This window comes from Mus pahari, chromosome 3 (assembly GCF_900095145.1).
Source record: "Mus pahari chromosome 3, PAHARI_EIJ_v1.1, whole genome shotgun sequence".
NCBI lineage: Eukaryota > Metazoa > Chordata > Mammalia > Rodentia > Muridae > Mus > Mus pahari.
In genome coordinates this window covers 90,830,598-90,858,087 of record NC_034592.1, presented here as the reverse complement: position 1 = coordinate 90,858,087, position 27,490 = coordinate 90,830,598, and the positions used below count along the sequence as shown (strand labels likewise).

At 42.8% G+C, this 27,490-nt stretch overlaps 1 protein-coding gene across 2 annotated transcripts in view; it reads right to left on the bottom strand.

Annotated features, from left to right (window-relative positions):
- The window catches only part of Mpped2 (metallophosphoesterase domain containing 2), a 174,235-nt gene that overhangs the window by 120,303 nt on the left and 26,442 nt on the right, over positions 1-27,490 (bottom strand). For both annotated transcript variants that reach the window (XM_029536897.1, XM_029536898.1), the window contains exon 3: positions 1,770-1,951. In XM_029536897.1, the coding sequence (XP_029392757.1) occupies positions 1,770-1,951 (182 nt within the window). The remainder of the gene's footprint in view (positions 1-1,769; positions 1,952-27,490) is intronic.

Genomic DNA, 27,490 nt, shown 5'->3' with positions numbered 1-27,490 from the left:
AAAAAAAAAAGTGAAAAAATTTTGATTACGCCCAACTATGCCACAAGGAGATTAAAAACGTTTCTTAACTTCTTTGCATCTCTGTCATCTATAAAAATGAGACAACTCTGCTAAATGACTTCTAAAATATCTGTCTGCTTTAAATAAGCCTGAGCACCTCCTGAAAGGGCAGAAGGTTTAAAAGCTCCGGCATCAGTGCCAAGATCACGAAAGACCAGTGCATCATTCACCACTACTGAATCCCGCTACCACTGGAAGGCGTGATGTCTGCCAGTAGACAGCAGAAGCAAGAGATCGATGTAGCTCCAGCTTGAGACTTCAACTCCTAAGTAGACTTTTACCCTGAGAAATAAGTCAGGGCAAACAAAAGACACAAGCATCAGAAAGTATACATTTCAATTCTTGCTACCAAAGGATGTACTGCTATCTATTTAAATGCTTGTTTTTAAAGAAATGTCTTACCAAATAAAAGTACAGCCAATATGTTATGTTATCACTGACAGGGATAAATATAGAAATTACACCAAAGTGTTTAGTCTTACCGATAATAATCAAATAAAAGTAGCTAAGAATGATGGCAGTTTGTACTCTGATGACAATTACGTACAAGCTGACAGGCATGCATGAACACATGAAAAAGCAAAATTGTTCATAGTAAAACTTATTGTTTATTTTTAACGTATCTTAAACATTTTAATGAACATTATTGTCAATAAACACGCATCTTCTATCATCTCTAATCAGCAACTTAAAACTTTCCCATAACCTGCTTTAGCTTGATTTAATAAAATAAAATAAAACAAAACTTAAAGTTTCTGCCTAAATCTCCTGAGTGATTTTCATTGGCTCACATAATGCTCATGACTTCATTCTTCCAGAATGATGTTCTACTTGTACTATATTATTCTTTAGTGTCTTCAAAAATGCTTTACCCCTTTTCCTTTCTTACTTTATTTATAGTTTTTATTTCCTTTATGGTGCTGGGACTGACCTCAGCAGCTTGCAGATGAATGGGTGGTAGGCATGTACTCTGCCGCTGAGGTGCACCTCAGCCCTCACAATCAGGCCCAAACAAGTGTGTGTAACTCCAGGCTGGCCGTGCAATGGTAACATCTGGCAGCTGCCCTCCCAGGACCCAGTGTTTTGCTGAATTACAGGACCATTGATCGGGTAGTCATGTCTGTCCCACCACACCCACTTCTTCCTCCCCACTTCCTTGTTCAGGAAAATCTGATGGGTTTTATGTCAGGGCAGCTGATGTCTGGAGAGTCCTATGCCTTGTGCAGGACCCTGGAGAAGGCTGCTTCTAGGGAAGACAGAGCTAAGCAGGAGCTGGGCTTCCTACAGGGACTTTCACGCCCTCTCTGCTACTTAGAAGTGTTCTCTTACCTCTCGGTCTTTTGTACACCTTTGCTAATGATACCTTGGAAAGACTAGAGCCAATGAATTAAAAATATGATTCTAGGCCTTGTGTGCGCCAATGAATGTCCTCATTAAGGCAGAAGGAGGGAGATGAGATTGGTTTCAAAGCTTCCGAGCTCTCTGCCCCAGAGCCGCTGAGGCCAGGCACTGAAAGGATGCACAGTAAAATTAAATATCTAAAAATTCATCTTTAATTAACAAAATTGGATTACAGCTAGACACCACAGCATATCATACAAGAAATGGCTGAGCCGGCTTCCAAGTGCTCTAATTCAATTAGGACGCAGTGAGTGACACTCAGACTGGGAAAGGTTAATTGGGGCCGCCAGAACGCAATCATTCCTTACCTAACCAGTCATTAAACTTCTTAACCTCTGAGGGCAGTCCCAGCTCGGTGAAATCGCCTGTGTGGAGAAGGACGTCCCCATAAGGCATCTGGATACCATCTGTTCTGGAGTGTGTATCTGAGATGCAGACAAACCGCGTGTGGCCCGCTGGCTTTGGAGTGTCATATGGGATGGGGTCGACCCTAAAGTAGACATAACAGATCCCGTAACAGTTAAACATGTTAGAACCCTCGTAATAGTCATCATACAGACACATCGACTGTCATCATGCACACACCCAAACAGTCTAACGCAAGAACAGAAGACCCCTAGGCAGAAAGGGACAACTAGGGGATGTGAAGAAGAGACCGTCCTTCATCTATAGTTCCACTAGGACCATTCAAAATGTGTCACTTACCTGGTAGGAAAATGAAAAGGCAAGAATCTGAAAAAGCCTAAGAAACTGATAGTGATTAATACTGAAGTGTTGGGATATTGAGCCCCAACTTAGGAAGCAAAATTATGCCCTTTCTCTCTCATCATGTTTCCATGGATCCCGTCACTCATTAGGAAGCGGATATCTCATTAATTCCTTCTTAAACATGCATAGCTTAAGCAAAGAGCTAATTTACAGAGAGCAGCCTGCGCATGCTCAGCCAGCTGAGCTGCAGAGGCAGCACCAATGTTCAGTTTCCTTTCCACACTCAGTCAACACCTATGTCTTCAGATTTTTGCTATGAGGTTTCCTGATCACGTTTTTTTGTGAAGGCAAAGGACTGCCACATAACATTTTCTTTTTAAGGATACATATAAGAAGAGCTTTGTCAAGATCATCTTTACCACCAGAAATTATCTGTAGTCTAGTTTACACCTTAGAGGATGATCAGATATCTTGGGCAAAGATTCTCTCTTATCTGACTAGGATGTTTTCGAATGGATCTGTTTATACCTGTGTGTGCATTAATATGTGTATAGTTTCAGAGACCTAAGCACTGTGAAATTACATGAGGGCCATAAGAACCAAAAGGCAAAGTGATCAAGCCAAAGCCAAGAAAATAAAAGGGAACATTTTCGTTTAATTGAGTGTAACAAAGTGTGCTAAATAAACTTGGTAAAGAAATGCAAATCTGACTCCTGGAGCATACAGTTTTAATTATTTAAGGTTTGTCCCAAGTTAAGGGCAGTTTCACTGTATCAACTCTCCACCAACAGCTACCTTTAATGTCTCTGAAGGCATGTGCACTTCTTGTTGGATGACAAAGGAGAAGCAGCAGCCATAAACGCAAAGAGGTCACCAGAGAAGCTACTAGGCAGTGTGAAGTTTGGAGTGTAAAACATTAAATAAGGAACGGTATTTTCTACTGCAACCTCACCCTTGATAGTTGGCAAGCATCCGAGAACACAGGGAAACATATGCAAACTTCTGGTGCAGAATGTCTCTACAGGGTTTATTTAATTTCTTTCTTTCCCTGTCTTTTTAAAGAAACAATCTCTTTAACAAGGTAATTGCAGGAACAAAATAAAGACATTCGTATGCAGCCTAGATAGTCCTTAAATTTCTTCCATGTGAGTGTAATCTTTTCATCTTTGTCCAAGAAGCAAAGTAAAGGAGAAGAAAGGAGAATGGAGAGAGGGTGGAAGAGAGAGAGAGAGACAGAGACAGAGACAGAGAGACAGAGACAGACAGAGACAGAGAGATAGAGAGATAGAGAGATAGAGAGACAGAGAGACAGAGACAGAGACAGAGACAGAGACAGAGAAAGAGAAAGAGAAAGAGAAAGAGAAAGAGAAAGAGAAAGAGAAAGAGAAAGAGAAAGAGAAAGAGAAAGAGAGAGAGCACAGAGTTAGGATGCAGTTATTAAAGTCAATCTTATTAGAAAACCCCAAATAAAGTTTAACTTGTTCAAAACACATCTGTGGATTTTTCCTGTAAAGGCTATGAATGAATATGCTGTTACCATGGAGAAAGTTTCCTAACCCACTGATCTCATCAGTAGCCAATGAACCCCTTTTATTATCTTCAACAATGCCTTTTCTTTAAGATAGGAAATTATTCAGTCTTTCTTTCAATCCCTGGAAACTCTTATGCTCAGTCTCAGTGGTTTCCATCTTACTACATCTCCTGTCTTCTGAAAGCAATTTCCCCAGAGAATGGGTGAATGTTCCCCTCTACAGCTGGCTGTCACCCTCTAAAAGTGACAGGTATGGCTCTTAGAAAATTTAGCTGCTCATTCTAATGGGACTGCTGCATTCAGACCCAACTGACAGACATTTGAAGGAGATTTTATTATTGGATCATTAAAAATAAGAACATGTTAAATGTTGTGAGTGTGCACAGGTGTGTGTGTGTGTTCTCTTACATGTGTGCGTGCACGTATCTTTATTTTCCAGTGTTTATCCAACTATAGAGCACATAGAGGAGGTCCTACTCTGTAATTCTACCAAGATACATGAAGGCTACTGTATCAAAATAATTGGAAGTCCACTGCAATATATCATAGGGTTGTCAAGGCCATCATTTTGAATTAGGTAGATAGAAAGTAGCACAGCCCATTGAGAATAGACCTCTTTGGTCTATAATTTCACAAGCATGATAGGAGCCAGTCATCACACTGTACATATGTTCACACATTTATATATCTTAAATACAAGTTGGACAGTGAATTTTGTAAAACCATGGGAAATGCCACTCAGTCTTTGAGTCACTTCAGCTTTCTTCTGCGCCCTCCCACATCCTCCAGGGAAACATGTCCATGTTCAGAATTAATGCTTGAAGTCCAACGTAATAGGAATGGGAATGGGGGCAAGAAAAAGAGAGAAACTGGCTTACCTTTGCTTTGAGCCAGAGTGAGTTGAAGAGGCCAAGTCAAATAGCCAGACATGTAGAGACATGTGTCACTGGTGAACTCTACCAACAGGATATTATTAAAGAGAAATGGCACATGTGGGAGATACATAGAAAAATGGCTGAAGAAAGGAGTTGGGGGTAGTGGGGAGGATAAAAAAATGCGAACTGAATACACACACTCCTACTTGAGACAGTGAGGTCCTTTCTTACATATTAAGTACAAAGCAGGAGATGTCTGCAGAAGACATGACAGGGCACCCCAGAGCCACACCCTAGGACATCTTGATAACTATCACCTGGGAGGGTATTTCTACCCACAGACTCCAAAATTGACAATAAGATGTCTGGGTCAGAAATAAGTTTCAGTGGAGATAATTAAAGTTGAGGCACCCCTGTGGGAAACTAGTCCTACCAAACTGGGCACCTGATAAATACCTTCTGAAGGCAAGTCGGGACAGCCGGACGTTTTTGCTATAAAGGACATCCAAGGAGAGCTCTGCTGGAGGCAGATCTACCCGTCCACCTGTGGGAAGACTCACACTCCATCTTCCCCTGTACTCAGCAACAGGGCCACTCAGGGGTCATGCTACTGACTGCTCAGGTGATCCAACCTTCTCCCTGGAGCACCATGTGAAGCATCCTAGGAAGCGAAGTTTTTACCGTGGCCACTGAAGCCCTGGGGCCCAGATTTAAACATCAGAACGAGATCTGCACATACTTCTGAGTACTCCCAGGGGGAAACAAGACGACATGGAGAGATGAGAACAAAACACAGTATCATAAAATCCCAAAGCAGGACCAAGTGTCAGGTTCAGTACTTTACACGATGCTTACATTCCCTCTACCCTTTCCCGGCCTAACTGACATAAATTTCCATCGTAAAGTTTGCAGAGAAAGGGAGATTGCAAGCTCCTTCACTTACTTCTCCCAGCCATTATAAGTGCTGAAGTTCTGCTAACTAGATAGTCTTGGTTCCATGCAGCCAAGCAGCAATAGTTCTACCGACAGATCTGTGGGTAGCTCTCAACTTTGGTCGTAGAAGTTTCTTTTGCAGTGGATAGTGGCTAACGCAGAGACTCATAACTGGTCAATGTCCTGAATACAGAAAACCCAGTGATGGACTGTGGATGGGCTGTTTCTGTCAGGCCCTCATTATCCAAGCCACAGGAAATTTCAAGGTAGAGGGAGCTTGAAGAATTTTAAACTTGAAGATGGTGAGGAGAGCTATGAAAAGCTGAGTTCTGAACATAATATGGCTGTCCACACACACCACCTCACAGCAGCTATGGTTAACCTCACAAGACCTGTCTAAGATCAAACGAGTTAAATTTCTAGCCTGGGTGGTAGAGGCCACACCCTACTGGAGGAGCTTCTGGCAATTAATGGCTGCTAAAGAAGGAAAGGGCACCCTCCTTTGAAGCTGTGGCCACTGGTAGGCAGCTTGTGCCTCAGTGAATGACCAGATGCCCATGTGCATACAGGTAGCACCAATGGGGTGGGGAAGGTTATTAACAAAAGGAAAAGAAAAGGAAGATAGCAAGCCAAGACGGGAAGGGGAAAAGGCAGGAGGGAAGTAGTTGCACAGATATGAGATGGTATAAATGTTTGGAATGTTCAAAGAATAAAACAATATTTAATTTCTCCCCTCAAAAGATTTTACCACCAGACTCTGCATCTCTAGGGAAGATGAACATGGTCCGGGGAGCCAACTGAATTGCAATTCCGAGTCATTTGCTTTGGGCTTAAGTTTCTTAATTCCTTTGAGCTTTGTTTCTTCCCGTCTATAAAAAATGAGAATAACAATACCTAATTTGCTATGCTGCTGGGAAAATATAAACTGTCAAGTACAGGGTCTGCACAAAACACATGCTCTGAAAATGGAAACAGAATAGCGAGTGTAAAGTAAATGTTGCCCCAGAGCCAGGCTACAGTCAGAGCTCAGAATCCCACTTCCCAGGTACGAACCTGTGTGTCAAGTGACTGTCAGGCTATGCCTCCCACGGCCTGCCTGCCTCCTTCCTTCCTTCCTTCCTTCCTTCCTTCCTTCCTTCCTTCCTTCCTTCCTTCCTTCCACTAGGCTGCATCTCCTACAGATCACACCACTTCTCAGCAGCAAACACAGACCAGCAACCTAAATGTTAACAAAGAAAATGGCCTCTGGCACATTTCAGATTCAAACCATGCATGGTGTAAAATCACATGGCTTAACCCTTTGCCCGGTTCCTTCATCTAGAAAAAAAAAAAAAAAAAAGGAGATATGATAGTGCCTCTTGCCACACATATGTACATATGCACACAGTACACACAAACACATGAAAAGGAAAAGGAGATCTCTCACACACAATGTACAGCACAGTAATGACCACAGAACACACACTCTGAAAGCTTATCTCCTGCCATCACTTTCTTGGTCCTCACTCTGCATTCTGAACTAATAAGGCAGTGAGAATCCAGTCCCCTTTCTACACAACAGCTATCCAAATATTTGAGAAAGTCTTCTGTGATCTTCTGTAATCTTTACTCTGGTTGAGTGGCCAGTTTATCCAGTTTTCCGGTGTGTGCCAGGGAACCTAGTGACCTCAGAAGCCCGGGATCCTAGCCTAGGTATGAAGCCATTGGTAGTTGGAACCTCTCCGTTCACAACGTCAGAATTCATTGTCTGAGTGAGTTGACGGAACAGCGAGTCATTCATGAAAAAGCAGTACTTACCTAGCCCATGGAGAAGACCAAGTGATCATCTTAAACTCATTTCCAATTCATCCATTTTATTTCATCTTGTTTTATAGGTCTTGTTTGTATTTGTATATGTTTGTACACTACATGTCTGTCTGGTGACCACGGAAGCCAGAAAAAGGAGTCGAATCTCCAGGCACTGGAGTTACAGGTGGTTGTGGGTACTGAGGACAGAACCTGGGACCTCTGCAAGAGCAACAAATGCTCTTAACCGCTAAGTCAGAGGCCCTTGGGCCTGAGGGTATTCATTGCCCCAATGTAAGGAAATGACAGGGTGGGAAGATGGGAGAGGGGCACCCTCATAGAAGCAGGGGGTGGGGGAATGGGATAGGGGCTTTCCAAAGGGAAGACCTGGAGAAAACATTTGAAATGTAATTAAAGAATATATCCATTTTTTAAAAAGTGCATCTCTCCAGTCTCTATACCCATTTTGTGCCAATCTCAAATATTATTTCTGAAGCTTAACCAAATACTGTACAGTCAAATAAATGAAGTATTCCATTATTTACTACTGGCACTTGGTGTTTTTTGATTTTGTTTTGTTTTGTTTTGTTGTTTTTTTGTTTTTGGTTTTTTTTAAGCAACCTTCCCCCAAATATCACTGCTTCTGCTATAGTCATCCAGCCTTGTGGGTTTTTTGTTGTTGTTGTTGTTGTTGTTTAAATAATTACTTATACAGAATTGGAAGTTTCATTGCTAAGTCTTTAGGAAGAGCTTACCATGTGGTATGGATTTACTCTACACCATGAGCACAATGAAGCCCTTGCGTTGTATATACAATTAGCCTCCCATCAGTGTGAGCATGCAGGGTGACCCTTATCAAGTACTTTTAACAGGATCTCAATGCATTTATCATCGCCTGTTCCACTCTAAACCCATCATGCCATGCTTATGCAATGCGCTGATTTTATCTACAAAAGCCTTCCAATGTGACATTAAGGTTTTCATTTTTAACATAAAATATTTCACATAGCATGAAAGCTAAAATTGTATGCGTGCTGTTATAGCACTAGAATTAGACATTCTGTTTGATAAAGACAAATATGAAACCTGCAAGCACAACAATTAAAAAAAAAAAAACATAAAGGATGGGGCTGGAGAGATGGCTCAGCAGTTAGGAGTACTGACTGCTCTTCTAGAGAACCTGGGGTTCAATTCCCAGGACCTGCATGGCAGCTCATAGTTACCCAGGGAATCCAGATGTCCTCTTCTGGCCTCCTTAGACACCAGGCAGGCACATGGTACCCAGATATGCATACAGGAAAGCACCCATACACATAAAAACAATTTAAAATAAACTAAAATAATAAATAAGGAAAGGCTAGGCTAAGAATTACAGAGCTTTTACACTGGAGAAAAGCTCAGCTCAATTAAGCCTGTATCTTTTGTAAGCATCACCTTCACTTGCCTTCTTCACTTTACTGTTAATTTTTTTAAAGGTCTTGCCATCCTCACACAAATTTACCCTTTAGTTTGTACATGAAAAGTATTATCTATGCTTTCATGTTTGTGATACTTCCCAATTATACATTAAAATAAGTTAAAATTTTAATAGAAGGATTATCCACTCTAACACATCTCGCCCAACACCAATAATAATGCACCTCACACTTTGGAAAACGCTGATTGGTGTAAAGTGACTCACGCTCCCCCGGGAAAGCAGAGCTGCAGCTAACATCCTGCTTTCAGAACTTGCAATCCCCTTATCTGCTCATGTACTTAGCTTTGAAAATTTTCTGAACCTGAAGGAATGATAAAATATGAGCCTGTGAGATGGCTCAGTTAAAGGTGCTTGCTGGCAGTCCTGATGCCTCGAACTCAATCCATGGGACCCACATGGCAGAGGAGAGAATCAACTCCTAAAAGCTGTCCTCTGACCTACACACACACACACACACACACACACACACACACACACACACACACAGAGAGAGAGAGAGAGAGAGAGAGAGAGAGAGAGAGAGAGAGAGAGAGAAATAAAATGTGATGCACACAATAGATACATAGATAAAATGTAATAAACTTTTGATGATAAAATGTTAGTCCCCCCCAAAAACTGTCAGCTGATAGTATTTAAAGAGCCCCTCAGTTCTTATGCAAGTTGTCATCAAATTAAATCTCCTAACTTGCATATTATAGTACACCAAGGGAAGAAACAAAATGAAAGTTTGATTTTTAAAAGGCTACTGGAAACAGTGGCCTGCATCCTTAGAAGACTTTAAGTCACAAGCACAAACTTGTGATTTCAAACGCAGGTTTCCGAAGAGGAGTTAATTCCACTGAGAAGCCTTACAGTGAGCCCTGATCATGGAGTCCAGGGACGTGCGCTCTTACTACACCTCTCCTTCGAGAACTTGGGCATGTCACATCCTCCTTTTTTCTGTATAGAGAGCAGGCCAGCGTCAACAGCCACAGGGTTCCAGAAAAGTAATTTAACATCTTGTTCCTCCCTCCCTCTGCCCTTCTCTGTCCCTTGTCTCTCAAACAGGGTGGAATGTAGCCCAGGCTGACCTAGTTACATAGGCAGGGTTAGTGTAGAATCTCCACTTTCCTTCCTCATGCTACGACTGTGGGCAAGTGCGAAGGTCTCTTCAAGTATCTTTCTTGTTTCAGCTCCATATTTCTGCTTCCCTGAAATGTTGACTGCAGCCCAGATCCACCGAAACACAGCCAGAACCAGTGAGGCTCTGGAGGAGAGCAATAAAATGGCAACTTCACTCTCCAGGAGGATCTGCTCCAAAGAGGAACAAAGGAACCAGGGTACTAGGTACCACAGGGACCCAACGGAGAGGATCTCTAAGCCAACCAAGGTGCTTCCAGAACGAAGCTGTTCTCTTTTTCCTGGTTTGGCCACCACACCCCAGAACTGTCACAGAGCTGAAGGAGTGCCCGGAGCAGAACCCTGTCTGCACCAAGGGTACTGCTTCCCTGGACCTGCTGAACCGCTGTATCAACACTATTCTATCACCAACTAATTACAGCGAACAAAGCCCACTGCTCGAGCTCGTGCCGCCTCTGTTTTTTTCTGAGGACAAAAGTGCAGTGCCGACGTTCAGTGAATATTAAGTGGCAACAATTTAAATCGGAGAGCACTGCACACGATGTGAATTCACTGGTCCTACAAGTGTGGTGACATTTGAGGTGTTAGCAGCCCATCAGCCTGGCTACTGTATCAGCCTCGGAAGTCTCTCAGATGGCATAGCATTAGGTGTAAGTAACCCGCTGGAAATACATTGTTCGGGGCTAAATGCCTCTAATGTGACACCCATATTGATTCACTTAAAATTCTAGACAACGGTCCTACACTTGTGAAAAAGTGACACATGACACTTTCCTGAAAGGTCATTCTTCCAGTCAGTTAACTGGTCAGATAAGTCAGTCAACAATCATTTCTTAACCACTTATCTATGTGTGCCAGGAACTACCCAAGGCACTTGGGAGGGCAGAAGCATGCAGGGTGCTTAGGAGGGCAAAGAGTCTTTAAGGATTCTGTCATAGCTTACAAAATTTCAGTTTAAAAAAAGTATAGTATTGGCAAGTGCCTTGGTCATTTGCTTATCTCACAAGAACTTATTGAGAACCTCCTGTAGCCCATGGATGACACTGGGTGTCATGGAGGCAGCTGCAAGAAGCATAGATGGCCCCCGTGGCTTGTGAATGTAGGGTTTGGGAAACCACGTGCAAGCATTACCGCGGAGGGCTTCTGTGCTGTGTGGGATAGAGTAGAACACAGGTCACTGCCTGTGTGTGAGAGAGAGAGGAGGAGGCATGTTGGTGGGCTCAGAACACATGGCAGCGAGTGTGTAAATGTCAGGTGCCCAGGAGTTGGGGGTGGGAGTAGGGATGGGATGGGGGAGGAGTTCCCTCCTGCCATGAGAAAGACAGAAGCCCAAAGTGGCCCAACGCTGGAATATGTTGAAAACAAACATAGACCTTTAAAAGTCAGGAAGAAATAAGGTTTATCCAGGGAGTAAGAGTGGTGTGGAGCTGCTTAGCCTGTTGGGGACTTGTGAACAAAAAGGTGTGACTGCAAGAGTGTCCCCATGACAGTGAGAAGCAGAAGTTTTGAAGTCCAAATACAACTGGAGGAGCCAGAGAGAGAGCCTGACTATGAAGCTGGAGGGAACCTCATAGTTTCTAAGAGCTCTTGGTTTTAGGAAGGCTGACAAGGCTCCACACAGGGGAAGAGAAGAGTGAAAGAGGAAAGGTCAGCGCAGAAGTGACTACAAAAGCCACAGACATGGTGGTACAGCCAAGCTGGGTCAAAGGAGAAACCAGGGCGAGAACATCATACACCAGCAGCGTCGCTCCTGCTCACACACACCATCGAGGAGTCTGTATATCCAGCCAGCCAGGCAGTCTCCTGCAGCTCTGTCTCACACACCCCTTTTAGCATCATCTGAATACAGAACACTGTGACGATATCACCACGACAATGTTAATGAATTAATAGCAGCAATATTTATTTACATGCCAGGCGCTGATGTGCAATGCACTTGGGGAAAACAAACAAACAACAACAACAACCCAACACCAAATAGCAGAGCCAGTTCAGGTAGGTTGTAATAGTCATTGTTGGTTTCTTTGTCTAACTCTGATTACTTAATAGAGTCACAAAACTAGTCATGCATAAGGCAAAAAACCCACAATTTTTACCCAAATATAGGAAATCATGTAAGTATGTTTCAAGATAAGTAAGCAGTTCGAAGACCCTTAGCAAGGTTCTAACACTTAATTACTTTTCGAAATTAATCCAACATAATGATTTTTACATTTAAGAGTTATTTCTCTGGAAGCTGTTTTGAGAGATAAAGACTTTAATCCTATCTTTTTACCCCTTGCTGAAATGGCTAACTCACTGATAAGTGGCAACGCTTACATCCATTCGTATAACCCATGAAAGATTACCTTCTCCCCACTGTGGGGTGGGGAGGCTGCCAAGCTAGAGTTCTAGAAAGTGTTTACTTTCTCATGAGTGCTATGAGTTGCTGTATCCAAGTTACAAAGGAGGGCTGTGACCAGTAGCTAGCTATTCTGTTGAGAAGAGAATCCGTTATAGGTCTGCCTGGAACCCCAGCGCTCAATTTTGTAATGAGAAATTTGGAATTTTGGTTTCTTTTTAAAAACACAGAAATATTATAAGAATCTGTTTTTGTTTTAATCCCAAGGGTGGCAATATGCGGTTGCTTCGTGATTTGCCTCATGTTCTAGCAGGGGTGTGATTCTTTTTTTTTTTTTTTTTTTTTTTTTTTTCGAGACAGGGTTTCTCTGTGTAGTCCTGGCTGTCCTGGAACTCACTTTGTAGACCAGTAACTGCTAGTACCCTGAGAGGCATGGTAGGTTGTTGGCTGTTGGATGTTGTTGGTCGTTGTTAGTTATGGTTCGTTTAGTAGTCGTGCTCAAAGNAGAAATATTATAAGAATCTGTTTTTGTTTTAATCCCAAGGGTGGCAATATGCGGTTGCTTCGTGATTTGCCTCATGTTCTAGCAGGGGTGTGATTTTTTTTTTTTTTTTTTTTTTTTTTTTTTGCCACGTGCATGTAGTTTGTGCAGTTGTGTGATGTCTGGGGTCTTTGCAGAGGGTATATAACTGCTAGTACCCTGAGAGGCATGGTAGGTTGTTGGCTGTTGGATGTTGTTGGTCGTTGTTAGTTATGGTTCGTTTAGTAGTCGTGCTCAAAGAAAAGGCAAGAAGAAATTAGATATCCTGATGGCAAAGATCAAACTTGCCCCAAGAAACTAGACACCCCTAATCAGCAGGAAGTGGTCCAATGATAATGTCACCCCTTCAGGATCTCTTTCCTTCCTTCTCCATCCATCTCCATCTCTCTTATCTAGTGTTAGGGGGGCCGAAGGGGTTGGGGATAAAAAGGTGGACAAGGATGGAAGAAAGAAGAATCCACAAAGTAGCAAAAGACAAGCCACACAATTTGCTTCTAACAATACCACAGGCAATGCCATCAATCATGCTAGCCAAGCTTTGCCTGGGTTTTCCTGTTGCAGGACACTGACAAGACCTACCAGTAAGAATGCTGGGCAATCAGTCTTCTCCACCCTTTCCAATTAGCCTCTCTTGGTCTAGTGGCGATAAAGCTTAGCCCACAGGCAAAATCCAGCCCAGTGCCTCGTTTTGTAACATTTAACAGGCAAACAACCGCACTCACTTGTTTAAATATTGTCTATGGCTGCTTTCAATATACCAGGGTGGAGTTTTATACTTGCAACAAATACCACATGGACCATAAAGCCTAAAATATTTACTATCTGGACCTTTAGAGGATAGGTTACAAGCATGCGTGCATGTACCTACAGAAAAACAGACACTCAAAAAGGCAGGGAGACCTGGTTAGTGAGTGTGCTGCCTTCCTAAGGGAGTGGCAGCAGGGTCAGAGAGCTTAAGTAAGGGTGATTTTGAGGAAGGAAGCCACGCCCTTGGGGAGAGAAGGGAGGTAGAACCCTCATGGCAAAGTTCACCTATGGATCTTCTCTCCTGTGACAGCATTCAAATGTCTTTGGTTGATGAAACTTCTAGGAGGGACAGGAATCATAACTGAATCTCTTGGAGGAACTGTCTTTAGGCAGATAAGCAAACTTGGAGTAAACCTCTCAAGCATTTGCTATTTTTCAAGGGACTTGGCAGAAAACAACCTCTCATATTTTGGGGTGGCACAGTCAGAACTTTCACAGCAAGGTTTGTTCTCTCTGGATTCCGTCACTCAACAGACCTCTATTTATACTAGTTTAAGATCTATTTTAGTTTGACTTGTGTATGTGTTTGGTGTAGGAAACGTCTATGTGAGTTCAAATTCCCCAGCTATGGAGTTATAGAGGTTAGTTGTAAGCTGCCGTATGGGTGCTAAGAACTGATCCCAGGTTCTCTAGAAGAGCAGCACGTGCTTTTAACCAGTGAGCCCTCTCTCCAGCCAAACACACATCTTCTAAATAACAGCTTAGAGTGAGAGAGAGAGCTTTCCTGTTTGGTGATAATGAGGTCTAATTATCAGTGTTGCCTCTCTTTTTGTGTCCGGGGCTCTTGTGCATTATAACCTTTGATCTTCTGAAAACTTCAGAAGAAGTTGAAGTCAATGCTCAAGCCTACTGTAGGCCTCTACAGTTCATGGGTTTCATTGCTAGAGTCCAAATCTTTCCTGTTCTACTCCACATCAGTCACTTCTTGGGATACTTGGACTAGCGAAACAAACTGCAGCTAATCCTCGGTTCCGTGTCAGCATTTGCTGAAGACTTGCTAGAAAACCTTCATCCACCTTGTCTGCATAGCTCCACCTGGGCTTCTCCTTCTCACTTCTTTCCACTCTTGTGTGCATGCGAAGCTGCACGCTCCTCACGGGTGCATTCTGACAAACAGCTTATGGTTGTCTCTGTGGCCCTGCTAAGCCTCAGGAATGGCAGCTCTCTCTGCTAAAGCACTGGTGGGGAAGATGAAAGAGGGCTCAGTTTGCTCTGCCTTTCTTGCAGGAATGTACCTTCTTTAAAAACAAAACAAAACAAAACAAACCCTGCTGTCCATGGGTACTGCCCGTGCTGCAGATCTGATATCATCAGAGCCACATCTCTGGGTTCTGCCTTGCAATAGTTTCAAGCTCTCTCCCTTGTGAAGGGGTGAGCACGTGATTGCCACCATCCATAAAGGCTGAAGTGAGTGTACTTAGCTAAAGGGCACTGCAATAATTTTTCTCTTCCACATGAGAAAGTTAGCCTTGCACATTCTGTGGCTCACCGCTTGCTGTAAATCATCTTTTGGGGAGGGGTGGACACATTGTTTGAGTCTGCATCTTTTCTACTAGTAATATGAAATATGGTGGCTCCCCTACCTAGACTCAGAACAGTTCCCAAGAAGATGAAAAGGAAGTCATTGTAGCAGGTGATGCCCCCTCCCCACCCAAGGTCCACTGATCAGCAGCCTCAGCTGAAACTGAATTCTGTTAGTGCTGGGGTCGGGGCTATCTGTGGAGACAGTGGAATCCCATGGGAATGTACAATTTGGAGAGGTCTGATGATCAGTCTCTGAAAGGATTGCTCTGCCCCAACAGGCATCAGTCTTTAGTTCTAAAGAACTTACTGCCTCTTTCTTGTTCTTTCATTACCATGCCAAAAGCACACCAAGAGTGCTGAATCTGTGGCCACTGGTGCAGTGGGGATAGAATATAATTCCCCTCTGTTTGCTCTGACTCTTAAATGCCTACTACCGGATGGCGGCCAGTCAATACCCACACTATTGGAATTGCAAAAAGAGGCAGGAATTTCGATGCGAGTTTACCAAGGTAAAGCTTTGCTGGACGTTGGTAGCAACTCGGGATGCAGCCAAGATGGGTAGTCACTTGGTCTGAGGGGTACAGACAAGCCTACACACAGACATACAGCCAGCCAGTCATTGTGTCTGTCTGTCTGTCTGTCTGTCTGGTGTTCCCCCACCACCCTGCCTCCTGCTTACACAGCTTGCAGGGCAGAAAGCAACCGTCTCTTTCCACCCTTCCCTCACTCCTGAGAGCAAGTGCACACAGCAGCCGGCCTGTCAGGAGACTCCCTATTAGCCAGAAGGCACAGCCTGGGGAAAGATGCATTACATTCTCCTAGCAGGCTCAGTCGAGCTGGGCTCTTCCTTGGTGAGAAGGCAACAAATCAGGCAGATGGGTGGCAGCATCCTAGTGCTTCTGGGTAAAAGCTTTTCTGCCCCAAGGGACTCGGTATAGCTCACTTGACTTGTTCTGAGCAGGCGCACTCCCAGAGAAGAGCCAGAATAAGGACTTCAACCCAAGAAGAGCTGATGATCCACCACCACCACCACCCCTGCTGTCTGCTGCTCATCTTCACGGTTACCACAAGTATCAGAGGAGCCCCACACCCTTTGAAAACACTTCCTCAGTCACAATTCTGTCCTGTCTTTACCTTCTAGAACATTGTTACTATTCCACACTGGGGCTAGGGCCCAGAGGGCCGAGGGCCTTTCTTAAAGCCAAAGTCAACACAGCAGAATGGAGTACAGGCTCCAAGCTTCTCAACTCCCAGTAATAAAAATAAAAGCTGCCATCAATGAGTCCTGGAACCAGGGGTTGGGCTCTGTGCCAAATGCCTTACAAGCATTACCTCATCTATTCATTGCAAGAATCCTGTGGGGTAGGTATTATTAATCCCACTTTACAGATGAGAGATACCAGGCTATGAAGTTAAATAATTTCCCCAAGGTCAGAACTACCATAAAGCACAAACCCTCGCCTACAAGAGGAGTCTGTCTGCATCCTGGGATTAGCCACTGTTACACTGCCTCTCTGGCCGTTCCCATTCACCAAGCAACCCAATGCTAGGTGGGAGAAATACAAGTTTTCTTCAGATTTCAAATAAATTACTTGTAAGTGCCTAATAAACTTCTGAAATTCTCATTTTAACAACTTTGATAATGCCAAACAGAAAATACTTTAAAAACTAAAAACTTCTCTGTCAGGTGTTTTTACTGGTCCAAATGTTATTGGTTTCCATCTCTTATTTCATTTGAAAGAAAAGCAAACGGCTTAATATAAATTCCTGCGTGAATTTTACTAGACGCCTGAGAAAACTTCCTGAGCACAGGAGGTTCTGGAGACACACGGGCAGAGATTTAAATTCCAAAAGCACAAACTGACAGCCTCTGAGATACAGGCAAGAACTAAGCCTACTCCAGTTTTGAATTTGCATTTAAGTAAAACTGCTGGCTTCCTCAGGATACTGACAAGACGTGGTGGGAAGCCACTAGGCACAAGGCAGAGGACCACTAATTATACTATTATTGTTTCTCTGCTATTTCTGCCTCGGATTGCCCTAATTTAAGCAAGGTGATGGATCCTGAACACTCTCCTTGATGAATTGCTCCACATACAGTCTTGATATAAACAGAAGACAAGGCACCCACACCCGCACTGGGGGACATCATGTTCCTTCAGTCAGACCCAACTTTATTCACCCTGTGACCCTGACAGTCCTTACTCAGCCGTACTATTAAAACTGTCATGTCTTCCAGGGTTCCTTTATGCTCCTGTCAAATAGGTGTTATTTCACACACACACACACACACAGAGAGAGAGAGAGAGAGAGAGAGAGAGAGAGAGAGAGAGAGAGAGAGAGAGGAGAGAACATGTGTTAATCCTATCTATCAGGAGTCACCTGGGAAAGCAGAAAGACCAGAGATGAATAAGTGTCCCTGTCCCCAAAGGAGAGTTTTCCNATATATATATATATATATATATATATATATATATATATATATATATCTCAAAGAAAGAAAGAAGGACTCATAATTCTTTATCCCAGAAATAGCTACTAGTAACATTTTTGGTATCCTTCCATTTCCTCTTTCTTCTGTGATTTTTTTAAAACATAATTGGGATCATTATATGCTCAAAATGTTGTATTCTAGGTTTTCTTCTTTCTATGTGTATGTTTTTTCCTGTCCCACTTCAATCATTATAACATCAGCATGTTGAATGTCCCCAAAAGCTCCTTGTAAACACTGGCACTGGCGGCAGAATATTACAAGTGTTGGTTTTGTCAAATTTTTTTCTTAACCATTTCTCTGTTGAACTCCCCCCGCCCCCCAAAGGCATTTAAACTGTCAAGCTACACAGTTCTCTGTGTAGAGCCCTGATGATGGGGAATGCCCATGGTCCTGAGCCAGGCCATTGGGGGAACCAGCTATGTAACTTCTGTCCTGGGGTGAGAAATACTACAGCCAAATTCTTGAAATGCCAACAGATCATGCATTCGTCGATATGTAAGCTCCAAATGCCAGTAGTTATGGTCAACAATCATAGCAACTCCTCCAAGATAAATAAAACCATGCTCTTGGCAGCTCTGGCCACCCACAGTGGGAACAGGGAGAATCATAAACACCTCCCACCTTTGCAGCCCAAGTTCAGTGTGCACACTGAACTTAGTCCAGATGTGAACGGCTTCTTTTCTCCTCTTCCTCTGCTCAGTTTATTTCTGAAGTCACTGTTCAGTCACCACTCAACACCACTGGCCACCAAGTGCACCACAAAAATCTATGTTTTATGTAATACAGACCATCCATTTTATTTTCTTTCGTGGGTTTGAAGACAGCAGAAGGACAAGAGTTAGGTAGAGAAAAGGATAGTGAAATTGTTTATTTTATAGTATACAAGATTGATGACAACAAACACCATTACCAGGGCTCACTCAGTACTGGTGTTATCAGGGTGCCACCATCGTTCAAGGCCAAAGCTTTCCACTCACCGTTGTGGAGAACAGAATGGGTGGTAAGTCCCATCAGTTAAAACAAGCAAATGCTCATGGATTCCTGCTTTAAGCAATTACAGGCTAAGCAAAAGAGCAGACAGCAGTTTTAAATTTCCAGGCACAGCACCTGAAATTGCAAAGGACTTTTATTGTTCTTGAGGACCCCAGACTGAGAGTCCAGAACTAAAGGCATCAAGTTCAAAGAAAGATCTAAAGAAAAGAATGGGCCCTGTCACAAGAAGAGCAGGGACAATTCTGATTCAAGCCTCATGACTGGAGGCTTAAACGGCCACTTTGAAAAGTTCTTCAGGTCTTAAATATGACATCTAGAATGCCAAGCCCCATGGGGGACATCAGACAGGTACATTATAAAGAACAAAGCTCTCCAGTCTTAGTGGAGACAATAAGAAAAGCCTTACACCACAAGGAAGCTGTCAGCATGTCAAACTGCAAGAAATCTAGGAAAGCAAGTGACCCTAAAGATAGCATCGAGGGCCTAGAAATTCAGCAATTAAGACTAGGGCTTCTGTTTTATTTTATGAAGGTAATGAAGAACGAGGGAGAAAGGCACACCCTTCCCAAATTATCCTGAGATGGCCTCAATTTAGAACACCCAATTTAGAACCTTCTCAGCAGTCTGTGAACATCCCAACTGCAGAGCCTTCATTTCCAGCCCTGTGCCAATCCTCTATGGAAAACTGTGGCAGGCTGACCATTCCGCTCAGTTCAAGACCAGGCTCCTGAATTGAACTGGACAGTAGATGGCATTCAAAAGAGACATACTCCAAGCCTCAAACAGTGAGGTGATAAAGGACACCAACCTCTCTCCCTGCTTGCTTCACTTTAGTTTAGAAAAGGGGGTTCAGTGTGTTGGTTACTAAGCTGTAAGATGACAGTCTCAAATCCAGATTGTAAAGTTTCCAATCCAGAGACCACAGTCAGGTTCTCCTTGCCTTGTTCCTTTAAGAAAATTCTCAGCTCTTAAAGCTTCTGCCTTATAGCCCCAGCATGTCCCCATGAATCCTGTTACCTACTGTACAGCATTATGGTTAATTCTGTGACTTGATTATATCTCTAATCAACTAAGACACAGCACTCTCGAATGGTCTGTGAGGGTATTTCCAGGAAGGGTTAACTGAAGAAGTCACCTTCCATCATCTGACAGCAACTAGATATGAAGATGAGCAAGGGACAAGCTGAGGTGCGTCCCTGTCCATTTTCATCTTTTGCTGGTGAGCACATCCACCCTACGGCTGTTCCGCCAGCCTTTGCTGACATCAGACCCCTGCTTCTTCAGACCTCCAACATGGACTGCAGACCAGTGGCCCTCCAGGATCCCTACAGGCCTCCCAGTGCCATTCTGCGACGGTTGAGGGATCCATCCTCATTGACTGAGAAGCTCTGGGGTTTTCATGTTTTCTGGTGTGCAGACAGACATGTTGGTCTACCCACTCCATAACACGTAAGCCAGTCTAATACTTCTTTGCAGTAAGTATTCATTCTATTGGTTTTGTTTCTCTAGAGAAAAAACACATCCAGGTTCTCTAGAGAATATATATATATATACACACACATATACAGAATATATATATATATATATATATATATATATATATATATATATACACACACACATTCAGATTCCTGGGGTTTGAAGGTTCCCTGCATTTGCTGCATTTAGTACTGATGCCATATGCTAGCCTCTCTGACCTCAGTTACTAGCACGGAGCTCCACAGATCCACATGACCTCTTCTCCTTTCAAGATGGCAGCTCACAGACGCTCCCAAGGCAAAGAGTCTCCGGGATTGCACAGCAAGACCATTTTGCACTGACCTGCCTCTCCTGCCATTTCCAGGATGACAATTCTATGACAGCAGAGACATCACCCACTCCACATGGCTACTTGCTCCGACTCAGATGTGAGTTGTTTTGTACATGGTGGGCTTTTCTTCATTTTCCCCATAGAAAGAAACTATTTGTCAAACCAATTACATCCATGACCTATATACCCCATGAGAAACCAACTATTCCAAACCCAATGCAAGGTACAGAAGCCAAACAAACCAATTCAGAATTCTAGAACCAGAAAGCAGGTTTGGGGGACCCAGTCCACCTTTTACAGTGAACAAAATGGGAGCCAGACGTTGGAATTGGAAATGACTCAACAGAAACACTGATACTCGAAGCTCCCAGACAGTTGCTTGGGCCAGTGTTCATAGTTTTGTGATTAATATGTATCTACGAATAGAACCAAAACTATCCTACGTGCTCTTACAGAGTCTCAACTTCCTTATTCCAACCTGTTGAAGGCCAGGCTGGTCTTCAGATCTTTAATGCCTGAATCAGCATGACCCTTGAGAAATTCCTTTCACAGGTCCCCAAGAATATTTCAAGGTTGAGAAAGAGCTTACCCTTTCGATTTTTTTCTTTTTAACTCAGTCTGGGAATTTAGGTGACTAAACGGTTGAAGTGGCCCATCTATAACCCATGACCTAGGAAGGTGGTGTGTGCATGGAAGCTTCCTTCTGTCCTACATTCCCATCCAAGCCTGCAACTCCCTGAAGTCCAGCAACTCATGTACAGAAATCTAGGCAAATTTATCCTGCTAGCTTAGAACGCTGGAAATTGCAAGGAGACTTGGAGACCACTAGCTCTGGCCAGTACTGGCCTCATTTACAGGTAAGGGAATTGAGGCCTAAGCTACTTGACTCTACATTCAATATGCTTTTCTCCAGGCCTTCTTACACGGAGTCCCTCCATATTTGTGCTTCATAGAGAAGAAGTCATCCTAGGTCACGCTTTTTCCAGAGCCTCCATCAGTGGAGTCGTTCCAAAATTCTGCTTTCGAGTCTGGATTACATTCCTTCGTGACCCCAGTTCCACATGGTTTACCATGAGCCTCACTTTGGAAAAGAAAATAGTCAAAATCCACATCGTTAATCTATGGAAAGGACTCCCCAAGAGACTAAAACCCATAACCCACAGAGTCAACAAACTTCCAACAAACTGAAAAACTATGCAATGTCATTCGTGACAGCCCCCTTTTGCTTTGTTTTCTTGTCCGCAAAAAGGAGCCACCAGCTAAGCTGGTGTAGTGGCTATTCCTGGTTGTCAACTTGACTATATTTGAAATGAACTACAATCCAGAATTGGAAGGCTCACCAGTGGACCTAATCTGGAGACTGGAGATAGAAGTTTCTGATCTGGATCTTGGTATGGAGATCTTGAGAAGACAGGGAGATCTCCGAGTCCAAGGTCATCTGGGATTAAAGGTGTGGTGGCACACACCTTTAATCTGGGCCACACCTTCTGCTGGGGACCATATAAACACATTGGAAGAAGGGAGTCTGGCTCTCGCTCTTTCGCCTTCTTGCGGTGTGGGACTCAGCGACTGCTAGATCCTTGGACTTCCATTCACAGCTACTACTGAACCATTGTTGGGATTTGGACTGCAGACTGTAAGTCATCAATAAATTCCTTTACTACATAGAGACTATCTGTAAGTTCTGTGACTCTAGAGAACCCTGACTAATACAGCTGGGAAAATTAATATACGATTTCATTAGGACAACTAGCACATGGCTAAGCACAAAAGGGGGTGGACATTTCAACATCATCGTCATCACCACCACCATCACCGATACAATCTCTGTGGGGTTTACCTTCTCTCAGTTGGTCAGCCTCTATTTAGCCATTTCCTTGGACTAAAACTTAAGAGTGTATGTATCCCCTGGAGTTCAGAAAGTTTAATATATAAATGAGTTCCCGAATGAGCAAAAGAAGAGGCTGTGTTTAACTAGCATAAAATAATAATATGAGGGGGGGAAAAAAAACCACAATCAAAATAGTAGGCTTTAGTTCTAGACTCTAGGCTACACTGAACTGTGTATGAAGACTCACACCAATCACCTATGGGCAGTGCACTGAAGGACTCTGCCCACATGAATTTAGGAGATTCTCATTTCCATGTGTTAAAAACTTCCAGACTTGCAATTTTGTTTGTCTAGCAACATATCATGAATTCAATAAATATTTCAGTGGCAGAATAAAACAAGCATCATAGCAAACAAGCAAATGCCTATCAAAACTGGAATAGTTACATTGTTACAATGAACATTCTGCTTACAAGGCTAAGGTTAAGTTTTTTGAACTTGTCTCTCTCATCTAGAGGTATCAATTCCAACGTTTTTCTTGGAGACAACACACAATTTGAATGATATAAAAATCAAATATCCATTTAGAATTACATGGGTATTTTTATTTATTCATGACTGGCTGCTGATAGCCCAAAAGTCAAGATAAATTATTATCATTGCTATATTATAAACAGTGCTATAATTCATGTTCATTTGGAAATGCTGTTTTCTAGTTATTACGGGGTACAATACACATAGCCAGATAGCATAGTTTGGTGATTACTTTCCTGGGTGTTTCTTTTGTTGCTGTTGGTGGTGGGGGTGGTTTTTTTGGTTTGGTTTTGTTTAAAGAAATTAGTCCTCATTGGATAACCTACCAGTGAGCATTTCAGGTCATTTGTTTGGCTCTCTTAACAGCAAAATATGCAATTATCCTTATCTCTTAGTTAATAGACCCCATTTAGCATTTATAAAGGATCATTGGGGTCAACTTTTAGATCAGCTTTCCCGGTCGTCAGTCCAATATCTTTGTGAGCGACTGGAAAATTGCTATGGCAATATGCATATGAAAACTTTCCTGGATGGATCCAATCCAAGACATTTAGCCCGGTGAGTCTAAAGAGTGCCCAGAGGTAAACGGCAACATGTGAAAACTCACTTGTGAGAGTTATTTCTTAGGCACATGGAGCTAGAGCTGTGTGGACCTTGCCAGGACTGGAGTGGTTTGAATGGATGTGGGAAGATGCTTTCTGGGGCTGAGACCTGTGGCGACAGACTCTCTGTGCCCACAAACCTGTTCTTCATACCCAGTTCTCTCTCACAGCGTTGGTTTCTGCTCTCTCAGCTGCCGGAGTACCGCAGGAGGGATAACAGGGACAACAGAACACACCCAAGGATACAGACTCGGACACAAGCATGGGCATGTGTGGGATATACGTTGTTAATTATTTTACTGATTCTGGTACATTTACTTCTAAAAGGAGAAGAATCTGGCTCTGTGGTAAAGGGCTTGACTAGCTAACAGGCTTATGGAAGTCACCTTGTCTGCTGTGATGTGACAGAGACACAATTGCACACTGCCTCTCTTTGCAGCTGGAGGAGTATACCTAGACATTTAAGGATCTCAATTCAAGTCCTATGGGGATTGGTGGCATTTACAAGGAGAATTTCAGTACTAGCCAGGTAATGACACAGCAGAGTTGAATGTAGGCTCCTTATAGAAGAAGTAGGGGGAAACTAAGACATACTCAAGTGTGTCCCATACTGGCTCCCCAAGGGCCAGTGAAAAAAATAACTGTTAAGTATCAGTCACATATACCCCCTGTTGGTGGCTCTCGAGTTACATGTCAGAACCCTTTCCCCTCCTTCTTATCCCTCTTTTGACCCTCGAAGTAGCTCTGGGATGCCTTGGATAGAATTATAATCTGATATGATGAGAGCAGCAGGCACTTGGGCTACACAAGGGGGTTAGCACATGCTCTTTTCCTGTATGCAGGGTTTCTGGTGAGATCCTAGAAATTTGCAGGTTTATGGCTGGAAAGAGACCAGGACCTTAAACAATTGTTGACTGCACTGCAGTTCTTGCTGCTTTGTTGGTTTCTTAGAGGCTTCAATTAGATCCCTGGGGTGAGGGGCGCCACTTCCGTCTCCCTGATTCTCCACCCTGCCTCAGTCTCAAACCATCAGCTCTGAAGTCACAGGGAAGTGCGGGTGCTTTGCTCCCCAGGTATTCAAAAACTGCTGTGGGCCCCTTTCTTTGTCCTTTCCTTCTTTAATCCCTCTCCCTTTCTCTCTCTCCCTCCCTCCCTCCTTCCTTTCTTCTTTCTTTTTATTTCATAGCTTGGGAAGACTCCAAATATTGAGAGGGGGAAAAAAAAGAGAGGAAGAAGAAGAAAGAAAAGAAAAGAAAAAGAAGAAGAAAAAAGCATAAGAGTGTTTCCCAGTCAGACGCAATTCTTTGCCGGGTGAGCAAACCTGGTCTCCTTCACTGGGCCAATTATAGTCCGGAGACGGATTTGGTTTCAAAGCGCAGCTGCTCATTTGAATCAGGAAAAGCATGGTTAATTTTTTCAATGAGGAAACAGTGATGAATCTAATATAAAATAAAGATATCTGTAAAGTTAGACTAAAAGAAGGCCATCAATTTGGAAACACTATCCAGTGAATTTTTTTTTTTTTTTTTCTGAATCAGAAGGAGCAAAGCTCGGGAAGTGACTACACATGAAACAGTACACCTGGGAGACAGGTTGAAGCAAAAGTCACAGTGGTGAGACAGGTAACCCTACACCCCAGGAGATGCAGCTGTGGGGGGACTTCCTGGGAAGCACTGAACCCTCAATGCATGTAGCTGTCTCCTTTATGACCCACTGGGCAGCTGGAACACAAGTCTTTACGATTTTTGTGAATAAAAAAGTTTAAAAAGTAGGAAGCAACAACATTTAAAATCTTATGCTTTTATAATATTATTTTACCAACAAGAACAAACAAAACGATCCTTAAAACTACACCCAATACTGGTCACACAAGTATTTTTGCTTTGCAGGAATTTATTGCCTAGAACACATTTAACTTGAACACTTCCCTATTTGCATGTCTCAATTAGGAGCTTACTAATTAAAAAGATGCCATACTCAGTCTTCCTCTTCTATATAAAATGTATTTCTCAGGGATATATATTTTAATGACTTAAGAGTGTGAAACTGAATCCCCTTCTAAGTCTTGTTGAAAATAACAGAAGGCCAAAGATCCTTTTTCTCTTCACATCAGATCAAGTCTTCTCTTCTGACAGGAAAAAATAGCCAACTAAATAAAAACCACCTTACTCTAAAGATGTAGTTTTCATTCATCACATCTGACTTTTTCTAGTTCTCTCTGCTGTTTGACCCTCATGAAGTATGTTTTCAACACTTCTCCCAAACCCAAAGCTGGCCCTTGTCCAGAGGAGAGGGTCTGTATTCTGCTGGGGTCTCACTGTAACCGCCTTCCCTTTGAACAGGCTGCATGCTCAGCTGTGGAGCATCTCTGGTTTTCTTAATGATGTCACTAATAAAGAGGCTTTGTGGGTAACCACACCAAAACAGACTACCTAAGCAATCTCACACCTTGCTTTCAATTCACTCTCACCTTAAAACTATATGAAATACAAAACCTTCAAAGAACATGGGAGAACAAGCCAGTGAAATCAGCACTTGGGGAACTGAGACAAGAGGATCATAAGTTCGAAGCCAACCTGGAGTGTTTATATAATAAGCTGTATCTTAAAAGAGAAGGGGAGGGAAAGAGAAAGTAGAGAAAGGAAAGAACACATGCTCATTTCCTACTGGGACTTTTAAGGTCAATAACTATTAATTGTTGCGTTAATTTTTTTTCAAGGAGAAATGTGAGGAAATCTCACAATGCCTTCTGAGTCACAGGCCTTAAGAATATCTTTTAAACAACCAAGAAGACGTGTATTTCAAAGTGTTTACTAAAAACATGGCAATTGACTTAAGTTGGATTTTTTTTAATCATGTAAACTACTTTCTGTAGCCAACTGCCTGAAGAGCTTCAAATTGCTTTATAGTCCCAACCAACAGTGACTGGCATTTAGTCTTAGTAAGCAGTTGTCACTAGCGACAGAAAGTGATTAGCAATCACTTGCTACACGACATGAGACAGTCTTAAAACTCCCATTTACCCCCTACTGAACCAATATCTTAGCTCATTCTAGAGGACTCCAAAGAGAATTTCTCTCCTAACCGACATAAATGAAAATACAGCCGTGGCTCTGAAGAACACAACAAACATGGTCACAAAGGAAAATGAGAGCCAGCACCCTAATACTAGCTCGAGACACTTTAGCTGGAGAAAAACAGCCTGTATCCCATAACATTTTATGATACCAAATGAGATGCAGGCAAAGTAATTTCACTTATGTGATTCACTTACAAGCAATGCAAATGCAATCTTGCTGATTACATTTAAAACAAAGGCCCGAATTTGCGTATTTATAGAGCAGACCCATAGTCATGCAAAAATCATGTTTTCCCCCACCACTACCACCCAGTGCAGAACAAAAAGAAAACAATCTGGCTGAGGACCTTTTCATCTGTGCAGAAAGAAAAATGATGGTAAGGTGAATCGGGGTTGGCTTGATGTGCTTGATAATGTGGCTCCCAGTGCCCTCAATAAAAACCAAGGTCAACTATGTGAGTGATCGCTGGCTGAGGTGTTCAAGCCAAAGGCAGACACTGGTCTATGCTTATTTTATTTTTTTAGGTGGTCAAACACACTGTTCAGTAAGCACTTACATGTGTGTCCGACCTGAAACCTTCATTTCTCTGGGTGGGTGTGCAAGTGCACACACACAAATATTTGTATGGAGACAATATAATGTTTAACTTCTACATTCAAGTAACGACAGCTGTGACAAATATATACTCACTAGTTGGCTGCATCAGAGGGAATATTTTAAGAATTCTGTCTAGTAAGTTGGGTCTTGGGTACCCCAGGGATATTATTTCAACCATCACCCCAAACCGAGAGCTTTGATAATTTTTCTATTATAAAATCCAACAAACTGAATGTGGTGTTTAACTATTTCAACTGCAAGTGGAGATCACCACCACATGCCATCTCTGACCTACCAAGAAGAGCACCAGAGATGGGCAAAATCTCCCATTTCCTGTGATGCTCAGGTCTTAAAGACAGAACAGATACTATTGGATTACACACACACACACACACACACACACTCACACACACACACACACACACACACACACACACACACACTCCA